The sequence below is a fragment of the Primulina huaijiensis genome, chromosome 5 (genome assembly GCF_012295235.1).
Source record: "Primulina huaijiensis isolate GDHJ02 chromosome 5, ASM1229523v2, whole genome shotgun sequence".
In the NCBI taxonomy this organism is placed as follows: Eukaryota; Viridiplantae; Streptophyta; class Magnoliopsida; order Lamiales; family Gesneriaceae; genus Primulina; species Primulina huaijiensis.
This window is the reverse complement of record NC_133310.1, coordinates 475,342-492,291: the sequence shown is the minus strand read 5'-3', so window position 1 is coordinate 492,291 and position 16,950 is coordinate 475,342. Positions and strand designations below refer to the sequence as shown.

The 16,950-nt window shown below is 30.8% G+C and overlaps 3 protein-coding genes across 3 annotated transcripts; 2 read left to right on the top strand and 1 right to left on the bottom strand.

Annotated features, from left to right (window-relative positions):
* The first annotated feature begins 455 nt into the window (after positions 1 to 455).
* Positions 456 to 3,673, top strand: LOC140976091 (CRM-domain containing factor CFM9, mitochondrial). Its single transcript, XM_073439975.1, has 4 exons — positions 456 to 638; positions 723 to 996; positions 1,639 to 2,040; positions 2,162 to 3,673. The coding sequence occupies exons 1-4, from the start codon at positions 565 to 567 to the stop codon at positions 3,101 to 3,103; spliced, it is 1,692 nt and encodes a 563-aa protein (XP_073296076.1). The 5' UTR covers positions 456 to 564; the 3' UTR covers positions 3,104 to 3,673.
* Positions 3,674 to 10,090: 6,417 nt separating this feature from the next.
* On the top strand, positions 10,091 to 12,756 carry LOC140976087 (glucuronokinase 1-like). Its single transcript, XM_073439971.1, has 6 exons — positions 10,091 to 10,454; positions 10,862 to 11,011; positions 11,376 to 11,564; positions 11,647 to 11,763; positions 12,177 to 12,337; positions 12,425 to 12,756. The coding sequence occupies exons 1-6, from the start codon at positions 10,245 to 10,247 to the stop codon at positions 12,663 to 12,665; spliced, it is 1,068 nt and encodes a 355-aa protein (XP_073296072.1). The 5' UTR covers positions 10,091 to 10,244; the 3' UTR covers positions 12,666 to 12,756.
* A 638-nt stretch (positions 12,757 to 13,394) lies between these two features.
* On the bottom strand, positions 13,395 to 14,547 carry LOC140976088 (uncharacterized). Its single transcript, XM_073439972.1, has 2 exons — positions 14,089 to 14,547; positions 13,395 to 13,912 (listed from the first exon to the last, which is right to left on the bottom strand). The coding sequence occupies exons 1-2, from the start codon at positions 14,476 to 14,478 to the stop codon at positions 13,751 to 13,753; spliced, it is 552 nt and encodes a 183-aa protein (XP_073296073.1). The 5' UTR covers positions 14,479 to 14,547; the 3' UTR covers positions 13,395 to 13,750.
* Positions 14,548 to 16,950: the final 2,403 nt, after the last annotated feature.

Sequence of the window (16,950 nt, the reverse complement as noted above, 5' to 3'; positions counted from 1 at the left end):
ATTTTTACTTTTTTACCGTAAATTTTTACTTTTTCACAACACAGACTATATTTATTTGATATGGCAAGAGACATGTACATGTACGGGGTATAATTATTTTTGGTAAAATATTAATTTTAGTTATGTAAATTTTAGAGTTTGATGTTTTTGTCATGAATTTTTAGTTTTTTATTTATTATAATCATTTAATTATATTTGATACATAAATTTTCGTCATTATCATCTAATTTATATAATTAAATGATTAAAATCAATATTAAATTTTTATAATGGTGTGACTTGTGAGGAGGAAAAAATCAGAAAACTAAATATCTGAGCCTCTGTTAAAGCCCAAAATTGGGAGGCAGGACAAATATTTGAGCCTCTGTTAAAGCCCACAATTGGGAGGCCGGAGCTGCATAATAATAAGGGAAGCCCAATGACAAATTGGACAAACTAGCAACAAAGTTTTGTAATTAAGATGAAGTACAGGGGATAATGTGAAATAAACCAAGCGTACTCAAACCCCCAAAGGAAGTCGATACACTCCCCGGAGCTTCAGTTTCCCAAGAAGTGGAGAAGAAAATGTTCGCTGCAACTGCGAGAAATCTTCAAAAGCATTCTCTCAAAGCCATATCTTCTTTGATCTTCAATCAGAGGTTAACTTATTCGTTTTTCGTAAATTGTGTTTTCTCGTAGAATATTGGATGTTTGTTGCCATTAAAAAGTCTCTTATCATTCAGGATGTTGGGAAGCAATGGTTGTACGAAGTTTTTGCCTTGTTCTCTCAATGGGAGTTCTGGGTTTTCGCGTGTGGATGACGATTTTAGTTTTTCAGTGAAAAGGTTTAATCTTGTTGATGGAGCTCGCGGGTATTCGGTGAAGAGTATGAGGAGTAAAGTAGAGAAGCGAATGCAGAGGGAATCAGGTAAAACCATGAGGGAGATTCGAAGGGCGAAAAAGTTGAGAAAAAAGTTGATGACGGATGAGGAACGCCTGATTTATAATCTAAGAAGAGTATGTTACTGAAATTGTTCTTATATTTGAATTTGTTTAATGCTGTGGTATTTTTTAATCTTCTTGCCATTAGAATCTTAGCTGCTCCGAATTGGCTATCTCAATGTTTTGGTCTATTGTGTGTGTTTTTGTATTGAGCTTTCTGGCACAGTCAGCTACTTGAACTCGTGAGTGAAATGCTATGCCACCACCATTTTTCAGCCGTATTGGTTCGCACCCCTCCCCAAATCTGCCCTCCTGTTTATGGGATTTTAGCTGGTCAAGAAATGCTTGTGCCTTTGGTCTTTGATAACTCTAAATCCTTAACCGAGTTGTGTTGATGTTTTTGCTTCCCAGTTTCATGGAATTTTAGTTGCATCAAGTTTCCATGGTGCTACATCATGGTTTGGAAATTTAGTTGCCAGTAATCGTTGGATGTGAATGTCATCATAACTCTTTGGTTTGGCATGCCTTGCATCAAAATAGCTGTTTTTTGTGCTTGATTCACGAGGAAAATTTAAAAATTGCATTTCAGCTTGACGGTATTTCTATGCATGTTCTATGGCAATTTAAAACCATTTTTTATGTGGCGTCTCTTCATTATGTCCTTATATTTTCATGTCCTTAATATTTGCAATTGTGCTTCCTGTTGAACAAGTACAGGCAAAGAAAAAGGTTGCTTTACTCCTTCAGAAGCTGAAAAAGTACGAGTTACCAGAGCTTCCACCTCCACGCCACGACCCTGAGCTGTTTACTCCTGAACATTTACAGGCATATAAGAAGATTGGCTTCAGAAACAGAAATTATGTTCCAGTTGGTGTTCGTGGAGTCTTTGGAGGAGTTGTTCAAAATATGCACCTTCATTGGAAATTCCACGAGACAGTGCAAGTTTGTTGCGATAATTTTCCCAAGGAAAAGATTAAGGAGATGGCAACTATGTTGGCAAGATTGAGCGGTGGCATCGTGGTCAACATACATAACGTGAAAACTATTATCATGTTCCGAGGCCGAAATTATCGTCAGCCAAAGAATTTAATACCTATCAATACTCTCACCAAAAGGAAGGTGTATATAAAACGTTGTCTTCTTTAGTTCCTTTTTCTCTTCTGCAATTTACACTGAAAAACTTGTAAAATATGTAAGAGAATTTGATATTTAACCAATTATCCTCGACTTTGTTATACAGGCGCTGTTTAAAGCAAGATTTGAACAAGCACTTGAATCACAGAAGCTTAACATAAAGAAAACAGAACAGGACCTCCGTAGAAAGGGGGTGAATCCCGACGATCCGGTTGCCATGGCCAGCATACAAAGAGTGGCATCCACATTTTTCAATGCAATTGACAAGAGAGAAGGAAGTCCCTACATTTTCCGAGAGGACAAATCAACACAGATCGAAACTGACAAGCTTCAGCAGCCACAGGATCCTGAGGACGACAGTGATCAGGAGGAGCTTGACCGATTCATTGCTGAGATAGAAGATGCAGCTGACAAAGAATGGGCTGCAGAGGAAGCAGCAGAGAAAGAAGAACTTGATCGTGTTAGATATTGGAACAGAGATGATTTTAGTAAATTCAGAAGAGATGACAGGATCAGAGGTGAAGATTCAGAGGATGAAAACAGGGTAAGGACGAGAAATTGGAATCAGACTCGTAGGAGGCCCTCAGTAGATAGTGAAAGTGAAGATGACAACGATTCCAAGCTTGATCATGAATGGGATTCCAATGATGATGAGAATCGTGATGGTGATGGCGAGGACTCTGAGGAGGATCTTGATAAACTCCCCTGGAGTAAATTGGAAAGACAGAACGATAATAAGATTGGTAGAGCCAACTCAAAGGGATTCGAGAGAAATAAAATTGGATCTAGGGGCAGGACGAACGACACATCTATGTCAGAAGATATGCTAAGTGACCTCGATGATGCTATGTGGGGGTCAGACGAGGGGGAAGAACAAAACCTGACAAATTCTAGAGCATCAATTAACAATTACCAAAGCAGTAGTGATGACGAGAACTACGATCAGTTCAAGATAGAAGATAAAAGAAATTCTAAGAGGGGCTTAAATAGCAATAGTGGTGAGTTGGCAGAAGACCATTCTACGGCCAAACACTTGTCAAGTGATTAAGAGACTGGAAAATGGGAATCAGATGGCACATCAGGAGAGGACTCAAGTGATGGCAGGAAATAAGTTTGTAATGAAAAGGAAAAAACAGTGGGAAGATAAACGATTTCGAAGAGGATGAAATTTGGAACCAAGAATGACTAGACAGAGCTCTATTCACGGCGGCTAAAGAATTTGTTTGAATGATGCTATTGCTGTTTTACCGGTCTGTCTGTCCCCAATAATGAATTCTCGCTGACCACGTCCTATGGGGATCATCGAATCAATAGCAATAAGCCCGGTTTGAAGAGGCTCATATACGGAACGCCGGGAAATAATTCAATCGACAGTTGATTCCAATTCTTGCGGATGCTGAAAGAGAATTACTGTGTAATCTAGTAAAATACGTTAGCAGATTCTTATTCTTGAAGGACAAGGTATTCCATTGTTTGTAACAAGTTACAGAATCAAGAGAAATTTTGTCGTAATATTCTTCCTGGCTGAGAATGCAGCCATGTGTAATGGTAGTTACCAGTTAGGCCCTTACTGCTGCCAGAATGTAGAGAACATGAGTGAATGTATGCTAATGTATGCACATTTTATCTATTTTCACATATTGAATATGATTGAACATATCAAAATTTTATATAAATAGATGAGTGATATTTCATTGATGGGCACGTTGACAAGGAAAATCATAACAAAATTATATATATATGTATGTATATATCTATTATCTATATAAATATGTCACTTTAATTGTGAATTTACTTTGACACCCTTATTAATTATGAATTTATGGCATTTCAATTGTGAATTTATTTTGACACCCTTATTAATTATGAATTTATTATAAATATGTCACTTCAATCTCCATGTAAATTGATTTAATTAATTAAAATATATAAATATGTGATTTTATATGTGAATTTACATTTATCTCCTTATTCATTGTTTACTTTACATTAATTGCTTACTTTAAATGTGTCTTTTCTTTCTCTTTATTTATATTTTAAATATGTGTGATTATTAGTATTTAATTTTTTATGTCTACCCACATTATAATATGTTATTTTTATTTAATGATATCTTTTCATTATGTAAATTAGTATTTTGTTTTTTTTATGTCTACGCACATTATAATATGTTGTTTTTAATTCAATGATTTAGATTTTTTATTTATCTTTTCATTATGTAAATTAATTTAATTAATTAAAGTTTAGAAATAACTCATTATTGAATTGTGAATTTTCTTTGGTAGTATCTTATTAATTTTTTTTCATGTCCTCATGTGACAGTTTGCTAGAATTTATGTGTTTAAATTAAAATTTTTTGCAACCAAAATTTTTTTGCGGTTTATATTTATAAATTATTTAAATAAAACACGGTAAAAGATCGTTGTGATTTGAGCCGTCAATGTGGGTTGAGTCTATCCGTTTGGCCTGCACCGTCAAACAGTCTGAGTGAGTTGGGTTGAAATTTTGTCGACTCATTTAAAGATGAGCCTAAATGAGCTTGCATGAGTTTATATTAAATATATATATATATATATATATCTATCTAATATTATCGATTTTCGATTATGAATTCTTGATATAGAATAGAAAATATCATTTTGATTTCAAAATTGTGATGTTAATTTCTTGTCCGAAAATTGTGATTTTTAAATTAGCGACGGATTTTAGAAAACAGTCGCTAATTTACTTTTGCGACGGTTTTTAAATTGTCGCTAAGATCGGCGACGGTTAAGGAATATTTCGTCGCTGTTAGCGAAGTGTTTTATATAACCGTCGCTAATAGACGTAAATCAGCGACCGTGATAACCGTCGCGAATAGTCGCAAATTGTCTATAAATATCCGATTTCCGTTCAACTTTTTTCACTTCACAACACTTAAAATTTTCATTTCAAATACGTTTTTAATTTCGATTTAGATTAATTTTTTTTTTTCAATTTTATGTTAATTTTTTAAGTGTTAATTAAGTTCATCAGTCCAATTTATTATAGTTTTTTTGTATTTTTTTAAAAATTTATTAAATTACAAAGCGTAATTTTTTTTATTTTACGCAAAATTTAGCGACGGTTACATAACCGTCGCTAAATTAAATTTCGTCGTTAATTTAGCGACGGATTGTAAACCGTCGCTGATTTAGCGACGACATTCTCAGTTTCAAACCGTCGCTAATGGGCGACGGTTGTGTCAAAAACCGTCGCTAATATTTAGATTTTTTTTAATATTTACAGCGTGCATTGCACGCTGCGGATAGTTATATGAACAGCGTGCATATGCACGCCGTTGATAGTAATATTAACAACGTGCGAATGCACGCCGCGGATAATCTTGAACTTTCAACGGCTTGCAACTTCGCAGCGTGCAATGCGCGCTGCGGAAAGCCCATATGCGCGCTGCGAAAAGCCATTTTTGTTATAGTGTATATTGAAAACATTCTAATTAATTCAGCGCATTTGCTGAACATTTTATAATTAATTAAGAAAAATTTATTTACAATAATCATATTTAATCTGTTTGGGCTAACACCATTTATTTTATAAGATATTCATCGCAATTCTTTATTTGTATGTTAATCTTTAAATCTGAATTATGATGTATATTGTTTTTCTAAAAGTTCTCAAATAATGATTTAATACATTTATTCGACACTTCGATTTTAACATTTTAAAATATATTAATTTTATATTGCATGCGTGCAACACTTCTAATCGTGAGTATAAAAATTTAATAAAAATTCTAAAAATGAATTAGGTAGAACATAAAAAATTACACAATTAATCAAAAGACAGAAAATAAAAACTAAATAATTGTCTATTACCTATAAACTACTAATACCGATTTCTAAAGATTGAATTCGGTGAGAGTGGAGGCCACTATGTACTAAAAAAATAAAATATTAATGCTTGAATGAGTCACACTGCAAAGTTAGTTGAAGTAAAAACGAAGGATAAAGCGAGTTAATAAAAATATTATAATGGGTTAAGTTGAATGAGACATATATATATAAGTATCTCACTTGATCTCACCTTATGTTTTGTCACTGTACAAAGCAAAAGTTCATGCACTGTAGTGTTCTACATTTTCTTAATTTTTCTCTTGATTTCAAATTTAATTTCATCATCTATTGGTCTTCAAAGATTTATAAGCATTTTTTTCCAAACATCTAATCTTAAATGTGATCAATTAACCAAATAATTATTATACTTTTACAATAATAAATAGATTAATATATTTGAAGATAGAAAAAGTAATGTATTGAGAAGAATAAAAAAAGAATGTTAGAATTAATACTATAATTATATAATGTCAATTTTAAATTTAACATCCTACGTTCGAAAATGTGTTTATTAAGGTAAAGACTATGATGATAAACTAAAATAATAATTTATTTATCATTGTAACATAATAATAATATGATCGTTATTCGGAATCAGAAAATGATGTACTTTGAATTTTTTTTTATTAAGTTGTATAAACAATTCTTTCAATATTATAATGGGTTAAATTGAATGAGACTTATATCTATTATATATATAAATATCTCACTTGATCTCACCTTATGTTTTGTCACTGTACAAAGCGAAAGTTCATGCACTGTAGTGTTCTACATTTTCTTAATTTTTCTCTTGATTTCAAATTTAATTTCATCATCTATTGGTCTTCAAAGATTTATTAGCATTTTTTCCAAACATCTAATCTTAAATGTGATCAATTAACCAAATAATTATTATACTTTTACAATAATAAATAGATTAATATATTTGAAGATAGAAAAAGTAATGTATTGAGAAGAATAAAAAAAAGAATGTTAGAATTAATACTATAATTATCTAATGCCAATTTTAAATTTAACATCCTACGTTCGAAAATGTTTTTAACATCCTACGTTCGATAATAATGTGATCGTTATTCGGAATCAGAAAATGATGTTCTTTGACTTTTTTTATTAAATTGTATAAACAATTCTTTCAATATTTTTAGTGTATAAACATGTTAAATCTATTAAAATTAAATAGTAGAATTTAATGATGAATATGAATGTATTAATTCAACTTTCAATTTGAGTTTCGGGATTTTGTCAACATGCTATATATTCTGATTTTTCTTTTGTTTTAAATTTTAAATTTTCAAATTGATGAAAAATGTTTTTTTTATCTACTACTTATGTAGAATATCAAGTATATATTCTACTCAAATGTCTTATAAATTCATATGATATAGTAAAATGTTATTTGCATAAACTAATTTGTTGGGTACAATAATTGATCATGTTGGGTAGATTGATTGAAATGTTGTGTTTGGGTTGTTGTACTATTTAAAATGTTTGATTTGCGCTTTTACATAATCTATATGTTTTGATTTTTATTGATTGCAATTGGTGCAACTATTAGGAGATAGATTGTCTGATACAATAATTGTCCAAGATGGGTAGGCGCTTGAGTTGTTGTATGATTTAAAGATTTGACTTGCATAGTTACCATCATTTATAGCTTTTGGTAAAACGACAAACGCTCGATCCTACATTATTCGATTGTAAAGCTAGAAGAAACATGTTGCATCAACTTTTCGTTTTGAATTGATCCCTTACATGTTACTCGATTTTTAAATTTAGAACCATTCTACAGTTTTCAAATATTATTATATATTGAATTATAATTTATCCCTTTCAAATTAGATAAATATACAATAAAACTCATGTAAATATTATTAACAAAAATATTTAAATGAAATATTGGATTTGTCGATAATCAAAATAAGAAATAAAAAAATTTTGATCCTTGAGTGAGAAATAAGATATTTAAATAAAGTTATAATTGCCACAATGAAATAGTGCACATACATGCATTTATCACTATATTTTGCAACTAAAATGTCAAAAAAAATTTCCCCATATTATTTTTATATCATATTTAAAATAATTATAAATCTTAATTTTTATTATTTTGAGTTGGCCTTTGTTATGAAAAATCATTGTGAATAAATTGAATTTGAAAATTCTTATATCTATGTATATTACATATTAATATATCAACATAAGTCTAGGTAATAAAAAAACTACAAAATGAACTTATTCATCTTCAATGTACACAAATTATATAGTAAAGATATATGACAATTAAGACAATGAAGTAGAATATATGTTCATATATAACAAAATATATAGACAAGAAAAAAAATAAAAATATTTTTCTAGATATAAATATTTTATAATAACTTTTTACAATGAGTTGGAGAAGTTAAAAAAGAAAAAAATATTAACTCTTTTGGGTTACAAAAAAAAAAAGAGAAATGAAAGAAGTATTTGTCATATAATGAATTCAGTTTCCAAATTAAATGTATACTATAAAGTTATATTTATCATTCAAACTTTATAAATGCAATGAATTTTTCTCAAGATAAGGGTACACAAATGATCCTGTTAAGATATTTAAACAATTAGAAAAATTAAATATATTATTTTTCTGGAGATAATACCAATACGACATTAGTAATTTGCTTGTGCTAATTATACTTATAAGTTAATATGAAATATTAAAATAAGTGTTATAAGAGTCGGTTAAAAGATGATTTATTTTCAAAATTATTATTATTATAAATTACATATAAATCACAACATTTAATCAATATTTTTTTAAATCAATCTATCAATACTTTTTATGTGATGATAGATTGTTATAATAATTAGGGGTGAACATTCGGTCGGTAATTAGTCATAACCTGACCGAACCGAAATATTTAGCAATAACCAAGCCCATCGAATTAATTTTCATAACCGATGAAAACCGAACCGAATTAAAATCGATAATTCGGTTGGTTTCCGAATTACCGATTAGTTTTAAAAAAATTCTGATTTAACTTTAATTATATATGTAATTTTTTTGAACACTACAGTCGATACAAATGCATAAAAACATAAAAACACATACATCACAAATTTTTCTTTAGAATTAGGGCTGATTTTAAAATTAAAAATTAAAAAATATATTAAATTTGATAAATAATAAAAATGTATTAAATAATATTATTTATTATATCGGTTAATTTGGTTAGCCGATTTCAAAATTTTGAAAACCGTAACCGAACCGAATTTTCGAAATAACCGAACCGAATTTTCGGATTGACTCGGTTCAGTCGGTTAATTCAGTTTAACCGAAGTTTTGCTCACCCTTAATAATAATGTGTAGTTTATATGTTATCAAGTATAAGTGTAATAAATTAAAGGTGACTAGGAAAGTAATAGCATTCAGTAAAAATTGTTTTCAATTTACATGAAAGAGAATACTAATCAAACAAAATTGTAAATAAAAATTTGATATCAATGATTGTCAAAAAAGATTGTAATAATTGAATATTGTAATAAAATACATGCATTATTGAAAAAATATGACAAAAAAAAACAATATGATAAAAAAGATATGAGCAAATTTTAGTAGTCCAAATCTTTTTTTAAAATTTAAAAAATATGTTTTTTTCCAAATTAGTTACATATGCTAATTAACACGAATTTTCAAAATTTACAATACTATTATCATTATATTTTGTCGAGTTAACTAATTTTATTTCAAANATATATATATATATATGTATGTATGTATATATATATGTATGTATGTATGTATACTTGGATCGTGAATTGGATTTGTCATGGACTAATACTATAGCATTTAATCAACCGGCTAACACCTCGTGTCATGGGACTTTCTTTGGATCTCATCTCTGACATCAAAATTTAACGAATATTACCCGTTTTAAAAAGAGTGTCCATACAAATATTTTACTAACTTGATAATCAGTCTGTTATTGAGATTGTTGATGAAATAAAACTATTTTTCAATTTTATTCGTTAAGACTGTTTGGTTGATATATTGCATATTTATGATGCATTACTTTTTTTTTTTAAACAAAAAATTAGGATGTCAATCTTTCTATCTTTTGCAAAGACATGAAATCGACTAGATAATGCTTGAGATTAGCATTACAAATACGTGCTGATCTGGAAATCTAATCCATTTTTCAATGAGAGATTGAACTTCATACGGTTCCTGTTGGATTTGACGCTCGCTTTCACCCGAAATCTTTGTTTGAATTTATTCTTTTGATTTGAGTAACTTTAAATTTTGATTCTTTATTCTGCTCGGTGAGAATCAAGTCAATGACGACCCATGAAAATGAAACGATTGAGCATAAAGCATACGCTCGGATCGGGTTGTTAGGGAATCCCAGTGATGTGTACTATGGGCGCACGATTTCATTGAGCATTGGCAATTTCTGGGCTTCCGTGAAATTGGTGCCTTCTAAAGATTTGGTGATCGTTCCTCACCCGACTAACGATCTTGTCCAGTTTCATTCTCTCTCGAATTTGGTATCTTTGTTCTCTCCCTCTCCCTCTCCCTCTCTCTCTCTCTCTCTCTATTTGTCTGCCATTGTTGTTAAAAGCTCATCTTTTTTTAATTGTTGTTATTGATGGTGTTGATGTTGTTGCATCGATTCAAGTCTTGGTAATGGTTAGAGTTAATTGGATTTTTGCTTAGAAGCAATTCTTAGGAAGGGTAGGAGTTAAAATTTGTTTTGGAATCCCGTTTGGTTTTGCTGTGATTTGGATGAATGTGTTGTTGAAACTGAGTGCTTTGATCCCTTTTTGTTTCTTTTATTTGATCCCTAATAGAGATTTATGAAAAATTTCGGTTTGATCCGATTTTCGTTGTGGTTTTAGATGACGGGGGTGTATGGTTTACCTTGATCAACAGTTTTAAATGGGGTTTCCTGTAGGTGAATCGTTTGCAAAGTGATGGTTATTATGGAGGGGTGCGCCTGCTGGTGGCAATTTGTAAAACTTTCCACAATCATTGCAAAGAACACAACATCAGTTTACATGAAAGGAATTTTACTCTGTCTTATGATACAAACATCCCTCGTCAGGTACTTCATATGTTCTTCGGTGTTCTCGTATCTTGTTAAGACTTTGTTCCCTGCTGTCACAACATAAATTTTGCAGATTAAGCTTACTATGGTGTTCAATATCTAAATTCTCATCTTTAATCAATTAAGTTATTGGCCTTGAATTTATAAGATGGGACAAATAATTAATTTATTTTTTTTATTTAGCTTCAAGTCTTTCTATTCCTCTCTCTCTCCCCAAAATAAGCTGTCCCTGCTTCGTTCCAGGATTGCAAGCATAAATGAACTAGTTACTATATATTCCTCTTGTAATATGAACAGTTGCAGCTGTTGCACCACTCTATCAATCACAAAATATGATCCAATTTTTGTTTCATTGTAACAGACTGGACTTTCTGGTTCAAGTGCTATTGTTTGTGCTGCTCTTAGCTGCCTTCTTGACTTTTACGACGTCAGGCACCTGATTAAAGTCAAGTTGCGGCCGCACCTTATCCTTAACGCAGAGAAGGAACTTGGTATTGTTGCCGGTCTCCAAGACAGAGTAGCACAGGTCTATGGGGGCGTTGTGTATATGGTATGAGATGAGAATGGGAGATCTCCCCATGTTCTGTATAAGTGATGTATTTTAATGAGTCTCTTTATGATTTTCCACTTAGGATTTTAGCAAGAAGCACATGGAAGCATTGGGACATGGAATTTATGAACCTATGGACATTGAACTTCTTCCGCCACTATATCTTATCTACGCTGAGAATCCTAGTGATTCTGGAAAGGTATCTTATTATCATACACACATCATTCTCTATACTCAATTTTTCATGTCTTTTTATAGAAGGCAGGATGTGACTGTTTTTCGATGTTTTCCCTGGCCATTGTAGACTGCTTATCTATGATTTATTGCTATAAATCCTAACGAGATGGAAACTGGTTCAAATGACAAAAATCTACAAGGAAGAATAAGTCTTTGTAAATTCATATTGTTGGAATTTTATAAATGACATTGCTTTTGAATGTTGCTAATGTCCTTATTTGGAGGACAATTTTCCTTGGTCACTTCATCGCGCTTCCTCTTTCGACCATCAACATGTGCTCGCATGATACCAAATACAGAGCTGTTGCTGTTTCTCTTTACTGTATGATGGTCGCTTATGAAAGAACATATTATATTGACAAAAGAGTAATATAGGTTCACAGTACAGTTCGTCAAAGGTGGTTAAATGGTGATGAGTTCATTATATCCTCAATGGAAGAGGTTGCAAATATTGGATTGGAGGGAAGGACAGCATTGGTTGAAAAGGACTACAGAAAACTTTTCGATCTCATGAATCGTAACTTTGATTTGCGAAGGTACTCGAGGATGTTAGACTGTGTGCCATTGCCTTGCATTATGGTGTACATGAGAAATGCTTTATTCAAGCCTGATTTCTTTTCCAGGAAAATGTTTGGTGACGATGCTCTTGGTGCTCTGAACATAGAGATGGTTGAAGTCGCCAGACGGATCGGTGCTGCATCAAAGTTTACTGGTAGTGGAGGTGCTGTTGTTGTGTACTGCCCAGAAGGGCCTACACAAGCACAACTCTTGGAGGACGCATGCAAGAGTGCTGGCTTTATCTTTCAACCGGTGAAAGTTATGCCATCCTTTTTAAATGACGTTGATATTGGCACTATGTCATAAAAGCTTCACAAAACTATTCGTGTTTGCCATCCCGACTGCAGCACATCGAATTTTTTCTTCCTTTTAAATTGCTTTTAGCATGGTCATGACCCGTCGAGAGATTTTTCTCAACACAGGAGGACATTTTATATTTACTTCCGTCTTTGAAAGATATGCGTTGTGAACTACACATGTTCGGCAGTAAATGCAACCCGATGGGTGGGGGGGAACCTCGTCAGTTTTTCAGATTAATGTCACCTGAGGCCGAGACTGAAACTTACGAACCATACATTCCATGGAGTTTCACTCAGATAACATTGTTTTTTCCTTTTTATCAACCAAAATATGTGTACCCGGTAATCATCAGCAAAAACACAAAAGACGATGAAGAAGGCATCATTATTTTGTATAATATTTGCCAGCAACTGAAATACAAATTATCCTTACACGAAATCAAATGTTAAGATCAAGAAGCATGACTCAATATAAGAAAAGTCTTTCTTTCTGTTTCTGTTTGTGCACCATACAACATTGAAAAAGCTTTGAATCATAAAAAATTAACGAATCTGCAAGCAATATTTATCTTGTTGCACGAGCCTACCTAACCTCAGACCATCCAATTCATAGCCACGGTAATGTAGCACCTGAGTTTCGCCTTTCAATCATTCCATCCATTTGACCAACGCATGAAACATTGGAACAGGAACAACAATGTGCAAGTCAAAAAAAATTTCTGTTATCATTCGAAAATTCAAGGCAAAAAGACAACATAGATCATCATATAACTTCATACATCCGCAGCCTCGATTTACAAGAGCTCGAATAGAGCCAGAATATTTAGACACTTCTCACTATCCTATCCAAAATTTAGCCACAAAAGCAAACTTGTACTCTAACTTCATACATCCTCAACCTCACTTCACACTTCTCGAGAACCTGTCATATATTCCCACACGAACCTTGATTGTCCATAGACATGCCTGCTATTTTTTTTATTACAAGTTAACTCTGCAACAAACAGACAACTTGTGCTAGATTACAGTTCAATACGCACAAGATACACCTAGAACAACACCACTATGTGCCTACAAAGTACCGACAGAGTTCTACTGGTCTGTTAATCCTGCAACGAGTTCATGTGGCGACGAGTCCCAAATCGGCAGGTCGATGAATTGTTGCTTCAGCCTTTCCTCTTGCGCACTGCACAATGCGTCAGCTACATCACATAAATGGGAGACACCATGAATTACAGCCTCCTGTGCTTCCACCTATTCGATTCAATATAAATGTCATCAAAAACATAAATCCAAGTTTGCCCTTTTTCTTATAGTTTTCAAGTCCCACAAAGGAATAATCCTCGGTATTTATTTTCACAATGCATGGCTACACACTTCGAAAAAATGAAGTGGCGGATGCATAGAATTTTAAAGCAAGAAGCTAGAACCTGAGAGAGGAGATTGTCGACGAGTCTACGGTGAGTGGAATTCGTCAAGGAACGGTCTTGTGAGCTCGAGGGCTCGCTAACAGAGACCGTGTTACAAATCCCAACACGCGCCTGAAACTGTGTTTGGGAGTTGGCCTCCATTTCCGTTAAGGTGTTCGAGAAACGTTCCCACTGACGAATCTCTCTTTGATACTTCTCCCTCAGTCGAAGGAGAACCTTTCTCTTCCGTTCGCGGAGGTTCTTCCTCGAAGCCTCCAGATTTGGCGGCTGATTGGCGTCGCACAAGGTGGCGCGGGAGTCCTGGATCCGTTGTTTCTTGCGCTTGTACACAAAACCATCATCATTAATCAGCTCCCAGTCGTCTGGATTATCCCAATCTGCTGGATCCATGGACTTATTCAAAGAGAAGCAGACGGATTAGGTTTGAGTGAAATCCGAAGATTTTGTATTCAATTTTTGGGTAATGTTTTACGAATATTTATATCGTGGGATGAACTTCATCGATATTTATAATAAAAAATAATATTTTTAGGTATTATTTGATGTACATAACAAAAAGTGATTGATTTTAATCTTTTACTTATCATGTGTTTGATGTGCATGATTAAAATTATGATAAGCTCGTTCAGTTCGCACTGACCCGCGCTAAATGTATTATTATCTTCTCGTTAGTGGTTATATAATTCTTTGATGGAAAAAAATGATATTTGATTAATTAAATTATTATAATTGTTATTAATTATTATTTAATATTTAAATTTTTATTAATATTTTAATTATAACAATAATTGAATATTTATGTTATTATCAAATTTTAATTATTTTTTATAATATTAATCGATTTTTTAGTTTTTCCAAAAATTGAAATCAATGAATTTTTAATAATTAATATAATATTTTAATTTTATTTATAATTTTTTAAATCAATTAATTCTAAAAATTTTATTTATTTATTCAATCATTATAAGAATATATTACTAATTAATATATGATGAGAAAATTTTATTAAATAATTAACAAAATAATCAAGCAAGTTAAAATCATGTCAAACATAATATAATTTATTATGATGTGTTGATTATCCTTACTTTTATTTTATAATCACTCTTATTATATATCATTTATTTATCCTATCACACGAACCAAACGATATCTTAGCATAAAAAATAATGTTTTTTTCACAGACGATCCAAACAAGAGATTCGTCTCACAAAAAACTATATGTGAAACCGTCTTACACAAATTTTTGCTTTCAATTTTTTGGATTATAATTTTTGGGAGCATTATTTGTTGGTACCCCAAAAATATAATAAGACTCATTTTTTACTGTTTTAAAAATAATTAATTCCAACAAAATTATCCCATACATTAGGAAGTATTTATGCTTTATGAATTGGAAAAAATGAGAAAAAAAATTAAAATTAGGTAATATTTAAAAATAAAAGTTAAAACTGAATTTTTAAGCTATTATTTGATAAACAAGTTATTATCAAGTGAGTGTAGGATAGAATTATTTATTTATTTTTTAAAAAAAAACACATGAAAATATAAGTTGAAATGTGTGAACCGATAAGAAACACAATCTTGTAATTATTGAAATTTGTGTATCGACAAGATAAGATATATATTTTTAAAAATTATTTAATAAACTTTTTTTACAAAAATAAAAAATCATTAATAAATACTTGTTGAATCTAAGATTTTAAATATATGTAGTAAATAAAAATAATATGATAATGTGTGGAGATGATTGGTGGGATCAGTAAAAAATGTTATTTTTTGGATTTAGAATTTGAGGACTGTGGTTATACTAAATAAAATACGAGGTTGATAAAATCATAAACTTATTTTTTTAAGTAATAACATTATGAAGTGATAAAATAAAATTATTATATAAAATATTATAAACATTTATATTGTATCTAAATTATATATATAATTTAATTATATAAATTATATTCTCTATATTTGCTAGAAAAAATAGATTATTTATATAGATTATACATAAAAAAATTCATATGAGATTGTCTTACTAATCAATATACTCGACCCATGAAAATATTATTTTTTATGTTCAAATTATTAATTTTCACTATAAAATATAAGTTTTTTTAGTCATATTATAAAAAAATATTGTGCAATATGTTGATTTGAGTGAAAAATATTATTTTATATTAAAAATATATTGTATAATATAATGTTGATTATAGCGAAAAATGTTACTTTTTACGTCAAAAATTAATTTTCAATGCGGGTATGTATTAGATATATACGAAAGACTAGAGTGTTGAAAAATGAACCCGACCTGAGTCGACCTGAAAATAATCTGGTTAGGGTTGGAGGTTTTCTAGTATGGGTTAAATCGAGTTGGATTGAAATTTAACCCGAAAAAATAACCGGGTTAAGGTCGAATTCAAGTCAACTTGAGTTAACCATATTTTTAAATTTTTTTTTACATAGAACTAAGAAATATTAACTATATTTTTATATAATATATGCTTGAATTTTTTTATTGAATATGTATGGATATCATAATTTTTCATTATTTAATATTTATTTTGTAAAATATTGATTTTTAAAAAATCATTTATTTTGTGTTATAAATATACTTTAAATTTTCTACAAAATTTAAGTTATGATTTTTTCATAAACGCGGATACTTGATCAAATATTTATTTTGTATAATATTGATTTTTTAAACGATTTATTTGCACTTTTTTATTGTTATTGTTCTCATAAATTTTTATTATGTAATATTTATTTTGTAAAATATTTGAATTTTTTAAACAAATATTTGTATGGACTAATCAACCGTTTAGACAACTTATACTCTTAAATTTAGTTAAATATTTAAATTAATGA